General features: G+C 44.5%; 2 protein-coding genes and 1 long non-coding RNA gene across 9 annotated transcripts; 1 reads left to right on the plus strand and 2 right to left on the minus strand.

Annotated features, from left to right (window-relative positions):
- Positions 1 to 21,666, minus strand: ITP (ion transport peptide). Of its 7 annotated transcripts, XR_004468646.1 has the most exons (5): positions 15,607 to 15,832; positions 13,542 to 13,858; positions 3,142 to 3,359; positions 1,206 to 2,458; positions 1 to 980 (listed from the first exon to the last, which is right to left on the minus strand). XR_004468646.1 is itself a non-coding variant. In XM_004444456.3 (3 exons), the coding sequence occupies exons 1-3, from the start codon at positions 7,831 to 7,833 to the stop codon at positions 872 to 874; spliced, it is 441 nt and encodes a 146-aa protein (XP_004444513.2). In that variant the 5' UTR covers positions 7,834 to 8,225; the 3' UTR covers positions 1 to 871. The 7 variants fall into 7 exon arrangements, 2 of the variants coding, with proteins under 2 accessions (XP_004444513.2, XP_015040660.1); XR_004468647.1 differs by lacking the exons at positions 13,542 to 13,858; positions 15,607 to 15,832 and adding an exon at positions 21,557 to 21,666; XR_004468648.1 differs by lacking the exons at positions 13,542 to 13,858; positions 15,607 to 15,832 and adding an exon at positions 18,181 to 19,311.
- LOC117183545 (uncharacterized) lies at positions 19,929 to 20,832 on the plus strand. Its single transcript, XR_004468650.1, has 2 exons — positions 19,929 to 20,183; positions 20,546 to 20,832. It is a non-coding gene; the product is annotated as an uncharacterized lncRNA (long non-coding RNA).
- An 842-nt stretch (positions 21,667 to 22,508) lies between the features above and the next one.
- Positions 22,509 to 22,883, minus strand: LOC6898972 (chorion protein S38). The gene has a single exon (XM_002138896.2). The coding sequence runs from the start codon at positions 22,881 to 22,883 to the stop codon at positions 22,509 to 22,511; it is 375 nt and encodes a 124-aa protein (XP_002138932.2).
- Between the last annotated feature and the right edge of the window lie 227 nt (positions 22,884 to 23,110).

Here is a 23,110-nt window from a genome sequence, read left to right on the forward strand (position 1 = left end):
TCCTCTTGAAATATACAATCTTTATTTATATTTTACGACTAGATCCAAACAAGTTTAAATTAATTAATAGTTATGCATATGCAATGGTAGGCTTAATCGCATCGAATTATGTCGTGTAGTAGATTTGATTTGAATTTTAAGATTCTATTGCGTGGATTCTCTGGGGATTGCTGGTACTCTTACAAAGTGTCTACTATTGTATAGGTTTATCGCGTGGTGGTAGAACGTAAAACTCATTGCCGTAACAGGTTAATAACTTAAGCTTACCAAATGAAGGAAATGTACAAAATATATAAGCATTATAAATAAGTGCATACGCATATAATTATTTAAAAAGAAGACAAATAATTTATTTACATCAGACATTTTGATTCTTGTTCGTTTGTTCACTTGTTCGTTTGCTTTGCTGGTTTTTCTATGGAAGAACTAAAAGAAACTATCATAATACTCTAATAACTAAACTCAATGCTCCACGAGACTGTTGTACGGATCGATGAATCGATGGCTGGATCGGCCAGAACCAAAAAAAGAAAAACAAAACGAATTCGAATTTCTACTCTCCGCCACATGCATACAATATATATGTATTCATAGTCGTAGTTATATTTAGTTAATATTTTTTGCAACATTTCTGTTTGGTTTTGTTTTGTTCCTCTCGCTTAATCGATAGGTATTTCAAGTTTTTAGACATTTCTCGTCATCTTCTCGGGTCGTTTGATCGTTTGTTTCCTTGATGCCATTGTTTCGTGCCGTATCGTATTCTGGTTCTGCCACTTTCGTGGCTAGATGTATAGTAGTAGTACATAGTATGATTAGGTTATAGAATTAAGTAGCTGCTTGTGCCAGTGCCAAAGCCAGTGCCAGCGCCCGTTTACTTTCGGCCAAGGGTATCGCGCCATTCGTTATATTTGTCCATTTCCTCGTGCAGCTGAAGAGCCTCTATGCAGGCGTTGAAGAAGGGCGATCCGAAGCATTCTTGCCTGTTCGGGAAAGAGCAGTGGACATATTAGATATCGGATATGGATGGTATTTTAAGGGAATTTTTGGACACGCTCAAAAAAATGTGAGCCAAAATTCAAAAGTCAAAAATTGTCAACTTTCGTCAAACCGATGTATGCATATGAAAATGTAAAAAAATGCAAAACGGCGACAGCTCAAAAACAAAAATTTAACAAAAGTTAATTGAAAATAAAATGAAAACGTACCAAAACAAAAACGGTAAGCGAGCGTTTTTAGTCGCGTGTAAAACGCGCGCGTAGTTCGCCGTCTCCGACTATGGTCTCTCTCGTTCTCAGTTCCGCTCTCTTTCTGGTTCTGGTTGTGATTTCTGTTTGGTTCTGGGATTTCTGGCTGGTCTGCTTCGCATTTCTAATTCTCATTTATCACAATTTTGATGCTCTCCTCTCTCAATAGCCAGCGAATGATGATTTCGTTTATTTTACATTCACATGTTTCGTTCCGTTTTTTTTTTCTACATTTGTAATGTATTCCTTCATTTTTTTTGTGTGCTTTTACCAAAGGTTTTTTGTTTGTGTTTTGCACAAATTGCGTTTTAGCGTTAAGACTAAGCGTTTAGTAGTTTAGTATGGGTGCGGATAAGTGTTGGGTATATGCGGATATAGATTCCCATATATAGATACATATGTATATGTATATTTCCACTCGCTTCTCTGATTTATTCTAATTAGGGGCTTAATCGTTACAAAATTAATTGTAATACATTTGCAAAATACTTTCGGTCTGGTGTGTTAGGTGTGCGCCTTCTCTTTTACTCTCAGGGGGAGGGGGGTTTGTTTCCGCGGATTATCGTGTGTAAGATGTAAAATTAAATGCTGATTTTACAGTAAAATACAAAAATACAAATAATAATTCTACTCTACATGGATGTAAAACAATGGATTTCTTTTGTTTATTGTATATACAGAACGCATAACGCAATAATATTAATTATAATAATAATAATAAAACAAGCTAGGAATACTTATAGATAAATACTTCGATTCCAGGCGGTAGAGTCTCTTCCACCCACCCACCCACTCCTTCTCTCTTTCTCTATCGTTACTTTCTCTACATCTCTACATCTCTCCATCTCCATGCGGTGGTTTCCCTACGATTTATGGTACTTACAACAAACGCATAACGTTCTCAATAAATTAATAAAAGTAATTCGTTTTTAAAAAAACACATATAGTATAAACTGTAAGGACTACAGTAATAAATAAGTACGAATTAAATTTGGGCGTTTTAAATTATTAAATTTGTTTGTTTTTGTTCGGGCTCTTGATCTCTGTGGGGGTGTTCAGGATCTTAGAGTTATGTTTGGCCCGGCGTCATGTTGAAGGATATGGGCGAACCATTCACTACCCTCAGAAAGTGCTGCAAGTTCGATACCTCTTCTTCTGGTATGAGCAGCACTTTCAGGCACTCGCCAAACCATTTTGAATCAAAGCAGTCTTTCCTAAAATTAAACACGAAAATCATAATGAAACATAATGGTAATTGAAGCAAACTCAAGTCAAATAAAAGCAGGAAAACGAAACCGGAACCGGATGCAGAAACGGAAATAGAAATATAAGTAGAAACGGAAACGGAAACAGAAATAGAAACAGAAAGGAAGGAGAAACATAAGTAATCTATTTGAATATAGGCTTGTGAAAGGGATAGGGCGATCCGTTGATAACTTTCATAGAGTGCTGCAGCTGCGATATCTCTTCATCGTCGATCAGCAGAACCTTGAGGCAGTCCCCGAAGGTTTCGTGGGCGAAACAATTGGCCCTGCATCGAATAGACAAGAACCACAGATGTAGAAAGTCGAGAAAGTCAAAGAACAGAATCGGAAAGGAAAGGCCTCCAAAAAAAAATGTTTAGAATAGATCAATCAGCATCAGCATCAAGGCTTTAAGCCAAGGACCATTCTTTGCCCTGATTCCCATCTGATCTGTGTCAGGGTGTCTCTGCCCCAGTTTTGAAATCCGACTCCAAGAAAATGTATTTTCCATTTCGTTCGCCTTGAAATGCTTTCAGTTTCGGGCAAATCGGATTCGAAATCGATCGGACCGCTATTTTGGGGAGATCTCTGCTTCAGGGTTGTGTTAATAATACGATGGGTACATGGGTGGTATTTTGGGATCGTTAACTTACTTGCATAACCGATGTATACTCGTCTCGCGGAACAGCTGATAGCAGTCCTCGCAGATGCGATCCAGTCGAAAGAACATGGTCTTGTTGAAGATCCCCTTGCACTCCAGATCGAAGAAGTTGCTGCGCTTCGACAGATTGTGGTTGTGTGGCAAGGCTGTGAAGATTGGTATCAAGACGAGAAACAGCACCACCGAGATCTTTATGTTGCGGGAACACATCTGCAAATGCCAACCAGAAACGAGAGGTGGATAAGCAAACAGGCGAGAACCAACCGGAAATGTACTATAAATAGATTCCCACTTATATTGACTTGTAGATCAAGAAACCAACCAGCAAAATGGGACCTCAATTAGCCGCGAGGCCCTCTTGGCCATCTGGGTATTCAGATATGGGCCAAGCCGAGCCTTGAAACGGAGCCGCCACTTGTGTTGGAAGACAGGGACAGGGACAGGGACAGAAAGAGAGAAAAGACAGGGGCAAGGGCAGCCTCGGGGCCAGGCCCCAGCCCATGCAACTGCAGCGATTGGCATCGCTTGGCCGCTATAAATAGACACCGCCTGACAGTCGACTGGCGGCTAAAAATACTCGTAAACCCCTTCTCTGTCTGCTCTGTCTGCTCTGTCTGCAAAGGTGCAATTGCAGTTGCAGACGATCTTATCGTAGGACAGCTCTATAAATAGCCAGACAATTTCAATGTTTATTGCATTATTTGCAATCTGTCGGCTCGCTTTATTTATGATGTAAGTTTCGTGGTTTCGTGGCTCGGCGGCTGCCCGAAGGAGAGAGGGTCATTCATTTACATTTACATTTACATTTACATTTACATTCACATTCCCCACACACAGATGCGTATGACGGACAGACAGGCCCCCAAATACTCGTAAAATTTGTTTACTTTGCATATTTTATTCATTTGCGGGCTTTCTCTCTCTCTCTCTTCTCTCTGCTGTCACTCTTGTTCTCTAGAGTCTCAATTACAAGTCGGAAAAGGAGGAGAGCATACCAAACTATTGAATAATTTGATTAAAATTACAAATTTGTTTATTTGCGCATTGAGCCAATTGTTTGTTTGGTTTGGTGATGAAATATGGGGAATTCTTGTGTACGCAGGCTCCGCAGCACCCGGCGATTGAAAGATGGAAAAGCTGAATGAAAACCCAGACAGCACGACGCTGCGACGACTATTTCTGGCAGCAGCAACAGCAGCAGCGCCAACATGAAAGGAGCACTTCTCATGCTCATTCTCATTTGTGTACATGGCATATATGTACATACATATGTACATATATTTTGCTTTAAAAAATCAAGTCGCGAGATGCTTCGGCTGTCGAATCTGGGAATCTGTTTTGTTCTTAAGTAAAATTGATTTTTTATTGCCTTGTTGATGTCTTCAATTAAGTTGAGCGCATTTTCAGTTCGCTTTTGATTTATAGGAATGGGTATATGGGTATATGGTATATGGGCATTGAGGAATGCGAATGGGAATTCTAAGAAAGTTCATCAGTCGCTTGCCAAATGGCCTAGCCAATAACATACATACATATATACGTATAAACATGTATATATTTGTATCTCGAGCAACGATTCGATCGTTTAATGAGTCTTTTCTCTATTTTCGAGTGACTATTAATTGGGAGCCCCTACAAGCCCCTAAAAGTAGGCTGTCGATCAACATTGAGGATGAATTCGATCCGGCATCATAATTAACCTTTAACTGCTACCCCCTATTTCCAGCTTTCATCTTGAGCAATCAATAGACTTAATTAGCAGCTGTGGGAGAGCGCACGTGTAAGGCAGTGAAAAGTGCAAGTTGTGGCCAAGTGTCGCGTTTTTTTGTATTTGCGGGAGCACGAGCACGGTACGTCAGAGCAGTGTGTGCGCGAGCTGGTGTCGCATCGTGTAAAGTGCAACAGCTGGGCTGTGGCATGAGGAAGCTCTTCAGTAGTCGGATTTCCACAGTACATACTGTGTGGTTTGTTCCGCGGTGGCATGGGCATGGGTTCAGAGCGTATCGTACCGTATCGGGTTCGATTTCCAGTTCGACTTGGACAGTGCTAATTGGCTTCAAGTTGCACGATTTATGGCATCATTGGCATCTGCGGCATGTTTGGGTTTCGGTGCATGCATTTATTTTTAACGCTCTTTTGCCGGCCGCATAAATTGTATAATCGATATGCGACCAGCGTCAGAGATAATGTAACAGGAGGGCGGTTGGTGGAGCAGGGGGACCATCAAGGGTAGGGCAAGGGAAAGTTGAAGGAGAGCTGTTAAATGGCACTGTTGAATGAATGAATGAAATAAATGACTTCATCGTTGACCACAGAAACCACAAAAAGGAGCCAACGAACGCGATTGCCTTAATCGATCTTCGATCATGTCTTCGATCATCATCATCGTTATCGTCGATTTCGCTGTCGCTGTTGCTGTTGCTGTTGCTGATGCTGATGCTGTCGCTGTCAACGTCAACGTCTGTGTCAGCGTCACTGGATGGCTGGCAGCATGTGCTGGCAATTTGTTTGCATTTGGCTTTTGATTAGCTGCCAATTGATTTTATTTGTCGGCCGACGCTTTGTATCAATTCAAGTCGAGAGTGTGCCGTGCCTTACATACAACTCTTCCCATTATTCAAATGCCACACTCAATCTGTACGTGAATATACTATAAGTATGTATGTATATGTATGTGTATACATATAACTGAATCATTGGAGCGAGTCGCACGCACGCCTCTGGCTCTCAATTGCCATGTTGTTGATTGTTGTCTGATTGTTCACTATTCAACTTTGATTTGATTGCTGTGCTGCCTGGGTCTGTTCTGGTGCTGGTGCTGGTGTGGCCGATCCGATGTTTTTGTTTCTGCCCCGGCCAGGCGACATTGAATGAAGTCATGAGCCAAAAATAATAATGGCAATTATAACAGACAAACGGACTGTGAATTCTTTTTTGCGCAATAGTTTATAATTATTGTAGTACCCGGCTACCACACACCGCGAAGGGTATATGTCTCAGGCGGTCTCTGGGGATGTTCCCAGCAGTACTAAACACCGTTTTTTAACAATGCCCAACAGCACTGAAGTTTCGATGAAGATGAAGAATCGTTATCCGTTGTAATAGACAGCCAGAAAGAGCCAAGAGATCAACTGGAAATACCAACACTGTTTTCTTTACGCCCTGCAACACGGAATTAACTCCACTCTAGCACTCGTTTAATATTAGAACTGTGTATGAATAAACCCTCATTAGGGGTCATCTTATAGTCGATTCATATTCCTTATTATTTTGCTCTATTAAAAGAATAGATTCAAGTCCAGCTGGCTGTCGCTTGGGGACTTCTTATCAGCTTACCCCCTTAGAATTGTCTTGGAATGCGAGAAGTGTTATCGGAAGATATACTCATGTGTGTATACCATGGCTTATACGGCTTATACAGATAGATATACAGCGACAGTGACAGCGACAATGCTATTCCTGCAAAACTGTGGCCAAACAAACGCGTGCATTGTACATGCACACCATAAGTACATATGTACTGCTCAGGAGAGTGGGTACATACTTACTCGTATATATGTACATATTGCGATATAGCCTGTCTCTCTGTCTGTCTGTGTAACGCTTGGCTACGCAAGCATGGCAGGCCGCCGAAAGCCGAAACGCAAACTACCAGCCCCAACCAGAGCCCCAGAGCCCCCCAGCCCCCCCCCCAGTGGCTGCTCTTCAGTGCTGTGCCCCTCGCTCGGTGCTCCCCCGTGCGGGCCAACAGTTTGCCAATGGCCATATGAAGACACTTTTTTACAGCGAAACTAAAATGTGCTTAGGAACGCAAAAACAACGGCAGCAAACATTCGATGGCGAGACTGCTTGGTACCACCAATCCACCAAAGTGGCACACCACACCAGCAAGTGGCAAGTGCTGCTGCTGCTGCTGTTGCTGCTGTTGCGGCCGTTGCGCCTGCGTGGATCACTAAACGCTGCTGTTAATTTGATGGACATGCAGGAGAGTCTCCTGCACTCCCCAAGAAGCAATTTGCATGGGGGGCGAGACTCGCGGTATGCTCGAGTATATTCAATTAATATTCATTTATTCATGAAAAATCTCTGGGTATCGCCTGTGCTGTGTGGCAGAAAAATGCAAAACAGGAAAACAGCGAAAAGAAACGCGTAATATTGTATGAGAGCTACTCTGGCCGGTTGAAGCCAGTATCCACTGAAGAAAACGTTTCTAAAATCGTGAAACCTCTACGTCTATTAGTAAACTCTTTCTTTCTCCTGCAAATCTTAATTCACACATTACGAATTTCAAAGAAATATATTAGCTGGAGATCACATGGAACATGGCTATCAGTTTGCTTAGATACTGCAGAGATAATACTTGTACAACGTTAAGTCTGGGATTCCATGAAAAGGCACTGATTCAAACTTATCTGGGGGATCTAAAAGCACCTGGAAGTTGAGGTCTTTTATAGATTCTGCATGTGATCACTAGATCTTTTGTGGGGGTCTGCAGACTTCTATTCTTAACGATTTTTAGCCTGAACCTAAACCTAAGCCCCCATTAGACTATGCATTTTGTTTCGCTCACATTGACTGATGCTGCTGGTGCTGTTGCAGTGCGGTGCTGCTGCTGTCGAGTGCGCTGATCCAGAGCCTTTCTATGGCTTCCAGCGCGACTACTGGAGATATCAGAGCGATGCATGGCTCCCAGTCAATTGATAGTGCACTTAAGTGTGGCTCTGTGTGAGTGTGTATGGGTGTGTATATCCAATTGATATTATTGAGATTAATGGCGAAGGGTTTCGTAATAGATTGGCATCTGCCAGAAGGAAATTGGCCCCTCGGCTGGTTCACGCTCGGTTGTTCACTTCTCAGTTGGTCCGGGCGGGTGGGCTAAGTCTTGGGCAAACACGAGACTCGAGTCCCCAAAAGATGTTTGAAGAGCGACAACAAAGTGACAAAAGTCAGTCAAAACACGAGACACGACACCAAAGAGCGAGAAACGAGAGCCAAAAGCGTCAGAAAAAGTGAGACATGCGCGAGCAATCAACTCGTGTTGCCAACAAAAATAACACTGAAGATCGCCATCGGTTGTTGAGGTTGTTGAGGTTGTCGAGGTGCTGTGCCACACAGTCGCCATACAGTTGCCATCGCAGCTGCTGCTGCTGCTGCTGCTGCTGCTTCATGCTCTTATCAGACGGGCGGGCGCACACACACACCACCGCCGCATACTGCCACTGCCTGAGGCACACAGACACAAAGAGAGCCAGCGACGACAGTGAGTCTGGCAGTGCACATGCCAATGCGTGTCTGTGTCTGTGTGGGATCGGGGGAGAGCGAGACGCGACTCGTTTGGCAGTGGAACACCCAGGCGTATACGTGATGCGAATGCCTAACCGGTGCTTGCTCATCAGCCGATCAGAGTGGCGGCGACGGTGGCTTCCAGTTTGTGCCGCAAAAGCCGTTAAACCACCACTGCACTGCGTCCACTTGTCCTGGGGAGTGTGTGGCAGAACGCTGGCGGAATACCCAATGACATATGGAGCGATGACGCTGACGATCCATAGCCAAACTAGTTTTTCCACCACAGCCAACCTCTCTTGCTGTGACTCTGCCTCTGTCTCTCTCTCTCTCTCTCTCCCCATCTTTGTCTATGTCTGCCAGATCACGTCAAAAAGTGAATTAATCAGAGAGCAACAACTAAATTTTCCACTAGTCGAGGCAAATGGAAATGGAAATTTCTGAGTGCATCAGAGTGTCAGAGCAATAGATTCCACTCTAGTCGGAGTTTAAATAGAGAGATCTATGTATAGTTATAGTATTTCTGCGTAGAATTAGTAGAAGTAGAAAAGGCGTATCTTGATTTTTATGACTATTATATGATGATCTGTTTGGTTATCATTTGGTTATCTCTTCCCTCCCACTCTTAATTGTTTTATAATTGCTGTTGCATAATCAGTTGATGATAACGAGGCTGTCTATCCCCAAAAATCCATTGCATACATTTGGGAGTGCATTGTATTAATTTTTGTTTAATAAGTTACTCTAAAAAATGATCATTAAGCAATGATTATACTATAAAACTGATGATAGAACAAAATCAATCAATACCAAGATTAGTATATATTAGGATATCCGCTCCAAGAGCGAGTGATGTAGGCATCATTGCATCCTTCATCACTCATACGCCGCGTTGTCTCAGTTCTTGTTGAATCTAATTCCTCTTTCAACTCTCCATCCATCGACCTATGCCTTAGTTTAGCTCTTCTAGCTCTCGGTTTTGCTAACGTAATGGCAAAAACATTCGATCAAGAAATGCATTCGCTTGGCTGCCTCCATCACTGCCACATTGCTGACGTTGGTCGGTCTACTGTGCTCTGCTGTGCTGTGGTCTGTTGTGGTCGCCGCCGTCGTGCCAGCCAGTTGGGCGACCATTTGGCACAAACATTCTGACAGACAGACCGACATACATACATACAGCGAATGGCAATTGGCATTTTATTAGTTTAATTGAAAGCAAAACAATTTAGCATGGCGAACGGGTTTCAGTTTGTTTTCCAAATGCACTCGAATATTATCATACACATGTACATCAGCTACAGCCCCAACTCTGGCTCTCTGGCTTTCGGAGCGTAGATTCCAATGAGTCCGAGGCGGTGGCAGGGGCAGGGGCAGCGGCAGATTCAGACATTTGAGGCACGGGCGCACAGAAGCATGTCACACGTTTCACTCTCCTTACACACACTCTCATAAGATATACAAGAGTGCATTTGTGTGCTGTGCTGCCTGAATTTCGTGCGATTGTATGAGTATAAGTACGAGTAAATAAACAAGTCCATTGAGGAAATTACTTGAAAAATATTCAACAGCAACAACAACAACAAATACAAAAATGTTGATCGCATTTTTGCTGATTTTGTGCCAATTTTCAATACGATTGTTGTTGTTTGTGTTGCTGTGGTTGGACGCTTTGTTTTAAATAAAATCGAAAATCTTATAAATCACATAATTAAGTTTTTGCCTTCTTTACGGGGTATTGCATTCGGATTTGAATATTATGGATCCGCGAATCGACTGGCGGGCAATTAATGAAACGTAACCCAGCGTGTGCGCTGAAGCTCTCGATAGGGCCATTACGCGACGCAGCTGGATGCCTGCCTGCCTGCCTGCCTCATCTGTCCGCGGGGAATGGGGGATGATCACTGATCCCCCATTCCCCAATCCCCGGTCTCCCAATCTCCCGATCCGCCAATCTCCCGATGATGGCCGACCGCAAGGTGTGGTTTATTTTTGGCTGAATTTCGATTTCAAATTCACGGAATCCGCACTCACTCACAATCATACATGCACTCGGTAATTTTCAGTGTTTAAGCTGATTATCGTGGAGCATCAGCGTACAGTAAAAGGAAATGAGAAGCTTTCCGAGAGGATATTAAAAGCATAAGGATATAAGTGATCAAAGATGTATCTTAGATATGGAATCATCAGCATTTTTGCACATGCTAATTTTCCTGACGTCAAAAGAAAACAAAAAAGCCCAAAGCACAAAAATGGAAAAGCGGCGACCTATATTTTAACGATTTGGCTAAAATGTTTGGCAAATACAAGTATTGGTATGAGTGCGAGTGCGAGTGCGAGTGTGAGTGCGAGTGCGAGAATATACATACATACAATATGTACATCATGTTCATTCCATTCCACATTTGTCAAGCGTCAGCGGAAATGAGTCACTTTCAAAAAAAGGCAAAGTGCGAGCCACTCCGATCCGATCCAATCCGATTCGAAGAAAGGAATCAATTGCAACGAAGCCCCAAGCGAAGACATGCGGAATGACCAATAAATTAATGTAGAATGTGGCCGCACAAGCCCTGCTGAAGGAGAAGAGGCTCTGCAAAGCCGAAGCATGAGATTCCCTTGGCTCCAAGAATATAGAAATCCAATGGCAAATCACGAAATATAAGCTTTTAATATCTTAAGAATCGAAACCCATTTATTTCCGACACCTGAAAGAAAGTTCTATTGTGGGGGGAGGTCGAAAAATGCCTTCCTTTTTGTGCTACTATTTTCTGACCGATACTGTAATACCCCATTGCAAGAGTATAGAAACACAATTTCTGTGCACACGACTCGTGGATTCCAGGAATGCGAGAAATGCCACAGAGTCATGAGAATCTTTCGATTTTGGGGCTTTTTCGCATTCCGTTTGAGCTATGCGACTACTCGTACGAGTATGTGTGTGCGAGTAAGTATTGGCCAATTCTTTTAGTTCCAATAAGGTCACTTACAACTCGGCTTTAACAGCAACAGCAATGGCAACAGCAACATTGTTGCCCCGTACGGCCAAGGACGGAAGAAATTGTGTGTGACGATGCTTCGAGTGGTTGTTTGACGTCAATTAAATTGGATAAATGCCTGAAAACTAGTTTGTGTTCACCTTACCCCCAGGCATTCCCCTGCCTCTGGCTCTGGCTCTGGCACCTGCCACCTGCTGCTTAGCCTATTATGTCGATTACATGACACAAAATCAATCATTAACATTTGTAAATGTTGCCGTTGCCCCAAAACACACATGTCCCGGCTCCAGCTCTCCCGGCTCGATCGCGGTATCGGGATCGAGATCGGGATTCGGATTGGTATCGGATATATACTTATTTGGTAACCTGTCGCGCGGAGGAGACGGAGACCCCACACCGCACTGTTTATCTTTGACGGGCCCCCGTTTCGCGGCTGTCGTTAATACTCGTATGTGTGGTTATTGTTTATTGTGAAGTTTTAATGGCATTTTGTCAATTATTTGTTCATTTTCATGGCTTATTATGGCGTTTTATGCGAGTTTATATGCCCGCTGACATAAGAACCCATTAAATATTTAACGATCTTTATTGCCAACAATAATTGATTTGTTCAGCATAAAATAATTATATATAACGCATTTAATACCGAGTTGGGAGAGGGCCCAGGCGGCGGGGCACAGACCATAAAAGGCGAAAATTAATTTTATTTTGCAGACAGGCCGTAAACTGATTATCGGTGGCCGATGGTTGCATCAGCCAATTTCGATTCGAATTGCCTGCTGCTGGCCATGATAGCGAGCATTTGGCCAACATTTGGCCTCATAACCCCTTTCGTTCAATATTTGTTATTGAGTCATTAAGTTGTGTGCAATGCCGATAGGATGGCACTGACTTTTCTTTTCCTTCAATACTGATCTATTGCTATGTTCTTTAAAGGTATCACAGGTTAAGGTCCCAAAGACACAGCCAAAGGCAAACATGTACAAAATTAAAAAGAAACAAATAAACATACTCGTACAAACGAAACCATAAACTGAGTTTTGGGGCATTGAACTGCAGGAAATAAGCCAAATGACAGTCGGGGAACAGTTGGCAGATACGAAACATATGTAAGCCTCTTAAAATATACATATGTATATATATATTTATATGCATGGCGAAAAACATGTGCATATTGTATGATATATGGGCAATGACTGCCACAGCAGAAGCAGCAGCAGCAGTAGCCTCTTGAATTGCCAACATCAAAGTCGGCTGGGTATCCGTAGAGTGCGCATCCACTCAGCCACCCACACACGCGCACTCAAAGACACACACACATAAATACGAGCATAGCTGAGTGCGGGCCACAATTGCTTTTCAATTAGCCGGGCACTCTCAGCCTGCCCGATGCGGAGGGAGGAGGATCTGGACGTGCGATCTGCTTGATGCGGCAGAGGTGGCGCGTGGCAGTGATTTATCGCCGAATTCAATTAGAGCCACTTCAGCCGCACACAGACCTCTGGCCATCCGCAAAGGCGAAGGTCAATCCATTGACCCATTGGCCAAAGATCCAATCAAGATCCTTCGCTTAAGAGTCTTCGCTTAACTCGTTCTATGCTCCACTTATGGGTCGTCATTCCAACCCATCGCAAAGGCATCGCCTGGACTATGATCATCTTTCAGCTGTGGCATCGAATCATTGATTAGTCAGACTCCAATCTCCAATCTGCAATCAATGGCGTGATCTGGTGCGATGGCTCCATTCAATTTTCCTGCCAATTGATGGACTGTGCCGCTCTTTCAGCTCAACTTTTTCAATTGCTTTCGGTTTCACAACGGTTCCAGAATAACTTCAACAGTCATCGAAGGAGAGGAAACTTCGTCATTGCGATCATCACGATCTGGCTCTTGCTCTTATGATCTGCCTCCTGCCTCCCGAACGGTTGTCTTTTTTTTCAAGTTCATTAACATGACACGCGGTCCCCTCGCTTGCCCACGATTCCCCGTTCCCCGTTCCCAGAATTGCAGTATTCCGTTTTTCTGAACTTGAAAAGTGCATTTCATTACCCCCATCTGTGTGGACACACATACACGTATGTATACGTATGTATATGTCAACCCGATTGATACTCACATTTAGTGACAGCTTCTTCATTGCGTAGTACAATCTCTGTCTGCGATGATTGTTTGAGTTTGAGTTTGAGTTCGTGTTTGTTCGTTGGTTGGGGTCTCAGATCTCTTTGAGAGCACGGAGTTTGCTTTTTGTTTGGTTTGTTTGGTTTTCCAATTATTGTATAATGCTGGAGTGTAATGTTTGGCTAAGTACTTGCGTTTGTATGCTGTTTAAGTACTTTGTACAGTGTGTGTGTAACACAGTTTTGTTTGGACTAAGTTTTCTTTATATTTGTATTTATAGTAAGTTGATTTTGCCGCAGATGTTTTGGGGTTTATCTAAAATATTACAGAATATCCAGAAATTAGTTCCATTCCGATTTTTTTGGATTTTCATGTACTAATTCGATTAAAGTCGCTGTTCGACAGGGGATCGGATCCAATTCAAGATCATTTGCATTATAAATAAATGTGCACCTCAGATGCTCATGTGCTAAATGGCATTTGTTATACTGCCGCCCGATCGCTGATTGTCATTTATTGTTATTAATGTTGCTGTGGCTGTTGCTGCTGCTGTTGCCGACTTTTGTTGATTAAAATCATTTAATATGCATTGAATGGCCAAATGGGAGGGGAGGGAGAGGACAGAGAGGCGGCTGATATGGCTCGCAACACACTGCCACTTCGGCTGTGTGGCCAATGCTGCAGTGTAGTTGTTGCCGTTGCCGCTGCCGCTGCCGCTGCCGCTGCTGTTGCTGTTGCCGCTGTTGATGTTGATTTATTTAGCCGGTCCGATCGCTTCGTTTGCTGCATTTAAAATGTCGGAAGTGTTTGCACGCAAAAAATAAATAAATACCAGCATACAAATGCACATATCGAATATACATATGTACATATATATATATCGATATTTATGTGCTGCAATACATAGACATAACATACACTATATGTATGTATGTACATATATTTCCTGTTGCATACGCACAATTGTGAGGGGAGGAGGAGGAGGAGGCGCAGCAATAGAGACGCCGCGCCGGCGATTTTGATGATTTCGAGGAAATGTCCAAGACATTCCAAAAAATTCCGTCAAAACAAAAAAAAAAAAAAGATCAAAAGAAAAAAAAACGGCAAAAGCAACAGCCACGGCCTCTCAGCGGACCCTTGTCCCTGTTTCGGTGCTGTGGCATCACTTATGACATCATCTGCGGATCAATATCGATCGAATATCAACGAAAGTTGTTCTGCCGCACCCTTGACAACGCCACACACCAAACAGAATGAAACAAAAAGGTCCGAGACTCCAGATACTCACACACAAGACTGTTAAGTGTGTCTGTGTGGGCTTTGTGTTGCTGCTGCTGTTGCAAGGTGGCAACATCAATGCGAAACAAACAAAAACAACAACAGCAGCAGAGCAGCAAGGGCCAGCATTGATATGCGAGGCTATATGCGAGAGAAAGACCAGGGCGGCAAAGATGACGATGAAGCAGCAGCAGGTAGCTCCGTTCCGTTCCCGTTTTTAGCCTTATGGCAATTCGGTCAACAGTCGGACGCTCGGACAGACGAACGGCCGGTTTGAGTATGGACCTGAGCACACAAGATTACAGATTAAAGAGGATCCGATAAGCAATTGGTACTTGGTATGGCCCGTGGGATATGGGGTCTTTCGATGGCCTAAGCGATGGGTCACTCTCTTGGCTAATCGGTATAAATGCATAAAGTTCATAGCGATTTTAGTAATTTTCCATCATTTAACGCGAATTAGCGCGGTTATTTTCCACTCACACACCACACACTTGTTTAAATTCGATCTTTTTTATTTTGTACATTTAGTCGTATTTTTTTTTTAATTGCTGGCAATCTTGAAAGCTGCTCCAAAATCGAGTTTCAGTTTCAGTTTAAATATTAAAACTTTTATTACATTTTCGTAATTTCGGGGCTGTGGTTTGTTTGTGGTTTTTTAGAATCAATTTTTTGGTGACCGGCACCGCATGGTACTCCAACACGGCACGCGTTCTACAGGTTGCACGAACGTGTGTATAACTTGACGATGATTGCACTCTCTTTTCCCCCACTTTGTCACTTACACTATCTCTCTCTGTTTCTCTGCAGAGAAGTATCTCAATGGGCACTTGATTCTTATTTATTGCCGCCGCACTTTGCCACTACAGCGAGAATCGGAATCGGAAACTGAATCGGAATTGTATTCGGAAACTGTATCTGTATCTGAATGTTCAAGCTGTTCGGCGGCTCTCGATTCGATGTTTACTTGTTGCTGCGTCTTTAAGGACTACGAGGCGTTCGGCGGTAACATTGTATTATAAGCGAGCCAGAAGCAGAAAGAGCAGCCGCAGCAGCAGCAGCAGCAGCCACAGCCGCAACAGCAGCACCACCAGAGCGAGGCAGCGTCGATACACACACAGATACCGCGCTCTCAGTGACTCACAGATACAAGTATCTGACCCAAGCATCTGTGCACGCGCGTGTGTGTGTGTGTGTGTAAGTGATCCGTTTGCCTGCTGCTGCGCGCTCTCTTTCACTTGTAACTGTTCTCCGCCTGCTGGTGAGGGTTTGTGGGAAAGGGATTTCCCCTCTGCATTATTAATCATTTATTTATTCGATTGCTAATCAACGCAATTATCTCCAACCTGTAATTGCAGAGCAATCGCAGTCCATTGTCTCACTGGCGGCATGTGGGAAAATTGGCCCAAAACTCAGGCGAACAGTGACTCGACCCGTGACTTCCCGTGCCACCCGGAACTGTACCTGCACTTTACACCCTTTTCGAACTAGAGAAAAGATTCCATCCCAATTAGAAAATCGTATTTCACGTGTCTCGATCTCAATTGACACATTAACATGTCCCCGTACTGTAGATCGAGAGTAGATCGTCACTCGTCATCCAATTACGATTGCATTGGATTCTCGATTAATCTGATTTGCGCAGCCCCGAGGGCCGCCGCCATTCCCTGGACATTCCCCTCAAGCGACGCTAATAATATTATTAAACAGAACCGAATCCAATTAATGCCCCAATTTGGTCACTGCCATATTGAGTTATCGCTCCTGTGTTGTCAATCGTTAGTCGTTAGTGGTTAGTCGCGTAATTTGCATAATTCAGAGCCAGCAATGGGGGGCGGGGACTTGTACTTATTCTGAACGACGATGAGTCATTCCAGGAAAGTACATATATATATAGTAAAGGCAACCGATGAATGGATCAAATATACATAGGTAGTATGCACTCGTCTGAAGGGATTCCTCAGGCTGGGATGTTTTTCTCCCTACATATATTTGTATGCCCTTTCAAATGAATGAATTACTTATTATGATGGTAATTCCAGATATGGTAATGCTGTTATACAAGTTGCTCGACAGGTCGCAGACATGCAACGATCTATTTAATACTCTTTGTGAGTGTAAGCTGTATGGTAGTAGAGTGGAAAGGCAGATAGATATATTCATATCTACCGTAACCGGTTAGGAAAGTTCCTATCCAAACTATTCCACGCTCCGAATGGTATGCAACAAGAAATTTGATTGAGAAATATAATGACTGTATTTATGCGTTTTCCAGGAAGTTTTTAGAGGGATAGGTCATGCTACGATGCTACGAAAGAAATGCATATAAGAGTACACATTTCCCACAGGAAATGGGGGCTTCGCTTCGCTTCCCATCTCTTATACTACGACCTGCTCTGCTTTAAGAGAACGATCAATGGTAGAGCAATGCTTTCCCACGCACCACGAACCTGATCTGATCAATGAGTGTAAATTGAATGAATGGTGGTGGTGTTGGTGGTGGTGGTGGTGGTGGTGGTGGTGTTGTTGTTGGTGGAACACCCATTACAGATTTAAATAACGGAACCGGAAATCACCGCCAGAGAATCTTGACTCGCACACCCACACAAACACACACACAGAGACGTGTCGGCAACTTCAACTACAACCAAATATGCGCTAATAAAAATAAACACGTCTGAATTTTTACAATCAAAAAGAGAACAAAAATGTAATGTCTAGGGGAACTAGGTGCTGGGTCGGGAAAGCGGGGAACGCTTGTAAATGGACACGTAAATATTCCTCCCAACGTTCGCTTCGTTCGCTCAAACTATTGACCTTGTAACAATTTCTTTTCACACAAATTTGTGTTTGTCATTTGAGTCGAGGTACGTACTACCGCGTATAATGCAGGGCCAGGGCCAGGGACTGGGACAGGGCCACCGGCTGCGACTATTTACGAATTAATCGTACATGGCCTCAGACCCAGACCCGAGATGTTATTAACCTCAAAGTGGGCCAGGCCAGGCCAGGCCAACCCCGGTGTCCGGGGAGCAGGGTCCGAGCGTAAGACAGACTGAACTTGTAAAAAGGGTGTGAGACCGCTAAAAATATACGCAAACATGGAAGAAAGGCTGGAATCGGGGAAGCCGAAGCTTAAGAGGAGTATATATACACTTTACAGGTATATTGTTCTCATGCCACATAAAGCTCTAGCACGTTGATTCTGATATAATTTCCCTACCGAGTTACTCGTAAATGGTTAAGCAAAAGCTGATCGCTTTGATGATTAAGGGATAGAACTTTTGAGGCCAATGGTATGGAGTCTAAAAGGCTAAGGCTTTTAAATGCTTCCGTCTTGGCGTTTACCTTAGGCTTACCTTAGGCGCTTGTTTCGGGTTCGATGCGAGCTATGGGCTCCAAACTTTTCGATTGCTTATCGCTCCTCCCGGGGCGGATGGTTTGTGGTCGATGGATGTGTGGATTTGGAGCCGAACCGACGGCAGTTTCAGTGTTTCAGGCCTGCGGTGTTTCTCTGGCACTCGGGTTCATCGCCATTTTGTGTGGATTTTGGTCAGGTCTTTATGTGTGCGCTGATAACGCCTAAGAGGCGTCATAGGGGGGCATGGCCCGGGCACTATCTATGCAACCCACTGTTCTATGGTCGCCGGAGACGAGAGCACTTTTTGTTCACACGCCGCGTGGCTCTCTTTTGCTCTCTTCCTCTCTCTCTCTCTCCTCTTATCTGATGTCGGTTTGTGCGTGGCTTTGGGGACAGAGCAGAGCAGAGCAGAGAAGATCAGAGCAGATCAGAGAAGAGGCAAAGCAGAATCGCCGCTTGGACCGAGCGGGGGAGCAATGAATGAAAATTGTTTGTTGAATGATTGTTGGGGGGTGGGGAAGGGGGACGCGACTGATCTACACGCACCACAGCCACACTCACACTCAGAGACACAGAGCGCGACGCAACCACTCTCACTCACTTACACACTCCTCCTCTCGTGCACTCTTTCTCTCTTTCTATCACACGCGATAAAGAAGCTGCCTGTTGTGGGGGCGGGCGGGCGCATTTAGTGACATTCAGTGCCAGGAGGGAATCACCACACACACTAACAAACACGTACGTACATATATGTATATATATGTCTGCATATATCTTTGTAAATATATTTCCACATAATTGACACTCGGCGACAGTGGCAGCGGCGTCGGCGTCGGCGTTGGCGTCGCAGGGGCCGCACAATTCTCACGTTCGCACCGATTATTCACATACATATATTTGGATATATCCCTATGCATACGCGATTCTGGGTAATTTTCCAAAATATTCACCCTGCACAAAACAAATATGCGCTAAATCTATATATCATTCGATATCTGTAGACAAGGCAATGGGCACGACACGAATTCAGATTCGTATACGATCGGATCGCGAAAAAGTGCACCGAACGTTAAAGGATTTTCCACCGCAGCCAAAGAAATGGGAAAAACCCCAAGCCGCATGAGAAGCGAAAGCAGACTAACTGCAAAACTCAAATGTCAAAATGCTGGGACCGTTCTGGCAGAGCGCCGGACGGACAGAGCCCATGCACATCACACAGATACATCGTCACATACAGCCATCCATACATATATGTGAGGGGACGAGGGTTGATTGAACAATATGCCCAGCAGCCTAGCAATCAATTGCAGTCTGCGATCAGAAAATATCCCAAATTTAAGGTGCAGATGTCACCCTACGCTTGAAATTTGTATTGTTTCCTTAAGGAAGAACTCTCGAATCACCCCTCGCCTGTATATAGAACGTTTCTTGCTCGAAAAGCACGCATGTGCCAGCGGTTTATATCGTTTTGTTTCGTGTTTGCTTTTGTATGTGTGTCTCTCAGACAATGCGGCCCCAAATCCGGCCCCCACTCGCCGCTTCGTTCCCCGAGACTCGCAGGCGGAGACAAGCGCCTCTAATGGGGTCTTTAGACGAACAAAGGAAGTAGCCAGGGGGTGATAAGGCCCCATCCATATCCATGTTCCCCATCCAAAAGCGAGAGCTGCAGTCATGGTCGTTGCTTGGGTTATCGCAGTGCTTAGCCCCCTGCCGTTGCACTCGGCGATCAGACGACGCCCCTGGCCACTGACGCTGGGCTTACCGTGTCATACACACACAAACACGAGCGCACTCATTGAAACTGAAATTGAAATTGAAGAATTTCACTGTAAGTCATGCGCTCAGGCAAAAGAAGCGCGAACATCACGAGCATCACGAGCTAAAAGAAACTCTCTCCATGTGGGCGGCGGCAGGTCCGCCCACACGACACTCCTAAAAGTGCAGAAGCAGCAGGAATTCGAGCTCCCGCTGGAGATCTCCATGATCTTCATGGTACTACTCGTAAGTACTCGTAAATGCACTGCAAAAGCGTGTGTAAAACGTTTGCGTCGCAAATTATTGCCCGTTTCCGTTCTGTCCGTTCCGTTCCGTTCCGTCCATCCGACTGTCCGCCCGCAGCACCCGCAGAGCCAGCGACAGATCGAGACTCAATATATATATGTACATAAATTGTAGTAGTAGCTATGCCTACAGAGTACCATACACGAACAATGTAGGCTTGTTCACAATTAGATTTACGATCATTGTGAGCTTGCGCTCGCACTCTGCCCCGCGGCTCGTGTGTCATCCATCACCCCACATTTCACTCCTCCCCTGCCACTTTATATAATATATACTACTTTTTTTATGTATTGCACATTCAGGTTTCGTTTTTGGAATACAAATATTACGTATACGATGGCGGGGTGTCAACAAACTTGTAATATGGAACAAGTATGATTCAATGATGTCGGTATGGTATCTCCCTGAATAGAACACTTGCCCTGAGAACGGGACTGAGAGCTGGTAGCTGTTCGATGCGATTGGCAATCAAGTAGCTGTACCTGTACCTGGGACAAGCTGTTGTGCATACAGCTTATGCAACCTTATGAAATGCAGCCCAGAAGATTGACTTTGAACGAACGAGATTAAGCTGCACGAGAAACGCAAACGAAGAAAGACAAGAGGCGGGACTGAGACCGGGGCGGACAGAGCTAATTGCCGCTTTCAGATCTAAATGGGCAGCGGACACGCAAATGATAAAAGAGAATACTCGTACTTAGGCACATTGTAAGGAAATGCCAAATACCAGCCGGGTCGGGCCGGGCCGGGCCGGGACGTTGGAACACTTTCACGGCGCTCTGGAGAAACGCAAAGGTCAGACCGAAAACGATATGCAGGGTAAGGAGAGAGAATAGCGAACCGTAAGTGTATCTCTTCAGACACATCTCGGTTCGTGACTCGGACTCTGGATGGCCACTTAAGAAATCTAGATATAACTGATGTCTTTAGAGCCGCGACCTGTGCATAAATAGCATTTTCAAAACATTTTCAATTGCCAAACGGTCGATTCAATGGATTTTCCTCTGGTGCGCTCTGGCGGCTAAACTCGTTTCTAGTGGCGATGTAATTGAAGCTAAATCTAAAAATAGATCCAGTCCAGCCGACGCCAGCTCTGAGAAATAATTGCCAAAGCGGCAACCACCGCACAAACACAGACAAACAAACAAACACAAACTAACGCCAATCCCCCAGCCCAATCTCCATTCAACCGCAAACGATCGAGCATTAAATCGATAGGATAGATCTGGGTTCTCTAACCGCAGCTTTCAATCCCGTTCCCATCCCACTAGATCTCGGTCCCGATGGTGGATCGATCCACCCCATCTACTTACCATTCTGAGAGCCCTTAGCTTAGCAAGCTGCGCGTTCACTTCCTAAATATTGCAAGTATGGATATGGATTCTAACACAAAACTCTGTCGGAGTCCGCAAACGGTGTCAAAATGTTTGCAAAACTTCTGTCCAACTGGCTTTTATACCCCTTTTGCATCCATCGGATGCTAGGGCTGCTGTCATGGGCGTGGCTGGGCTGTTGGGTTGTGGCTGGGGCTGTCTCTCTGTCTGTATCTGTGTCTGTGTTGGGCGCTACGTTTTGGTCTGGGGTCGTGGCTTGGGGTTGGGGGTGGGTTGTTGGGTTTTGCATAATACGCGGTTAGTATTGGCCGACTCTGCTGCTGATTACAACGGCCCCAAGACAACGCAAGCGACAAGAAAAGAAAACTGTATAAATTATGGGGTACATCTCTGAGTATTTGTGGCCAAATGTCTGTTATGGTCATATGATTATGATTAGGTTGATTAAAATGCGCTTCCACTCGTATCGCCACTTGGCCCGCAGCTGTGTATTAATGTTCGTCGCCTGCCGAGCGCTGTCCTTCATCCGTCCGAGGAACATTCGCATTCAATTGCAATTGCGCATACGTCCTGTGGGCGACAGGATGGTTCGACTTCACAGCAGCCTGCTCTCAGCAACGCCTTTCAATTTGCTCACAAAGGCACTCATTAGGACCCATCATTATGCACATCGAGATGCGCTTATTGAAATCCTTTGAAGGTTTTCTCCCTTTCACTTTTCAAGCCAACTGAACGACTGAATCCAGGTCGGATTCTTAGAGCTGATGCTGTTCAAATAGATTATGTTGAATTGAATTGTTGTTTGCAAATATAGTTTTTTATCTTGCATACCCGTGAAAGTTCATAGTTTATAGCCGCGACACTTTTATATTTAAATCTTACTTTATTCGGAGTACGAAATCTTCTTAATTATAAATTTCTAAAATTGTAATTAACTTGTAAACTTATTTTTGCCATGATGGCCGTGTCCATGACCATGTCCGTGTCCACTTCCGCCGGCACCACCGACAAGCACCGGCTTGACCACAACGACAGGCTTTACAATCACGGGCTTCACAAAAACGGGCTTTGGCTTAACAAATTTGGAATATAGGCCCTCCAGAAGCTGCTTAGGATCCGAAATAAAGGCGGGCTTCGGCTTGACAAGCTTGGATGACAGAGTGGATAGGAGTTGGCTTGGATCCGGAAGGTTGATCGGCTTCAGGGCGACTGCTTTGGACTTGCTGAGAGTGGGCGTGGCCAGGACACAGACCGTCAGACAGACGGCCGTGGTCAGGAGCAGCAGATAGCTCTTGAGTGGATCCATTGTGAGTGTGGAGGCCACAGAATGTCGACATCTATTTATTGTGAGTGATCCGCGGCCACCGAAGCTCATTGGCATGCACCACTTGCTGCTCGATCTGTGCGAGCTTTTATTCAAATTTCATTCGACTGATCGAGGCTCTTCTGCAAGCCGTCGCCAGGCGGAAGGTGGCAGGTGGCGGCATTTCATGTGCTTGTTGTTGCTGCATCGTCGGAAGAATTCCCCATGTG

The sequence above is a fragment of the Drosophila pseudoobscura genome, chromosome 3, assembly GCF_009870125.1.
Source record: "Drosophila pseudoobscura strain MV-25-SWS-2005 chromosome 3, UCI_Dpse_MV25, whole genome shotgun sequence".
NCBI classification, from domain to species: Eukaryota; Metazoa; Arthropoda; class Insecta; order Diptera; family Drosophilidae; genus Drosophila; species Drosophila pseudoobscura.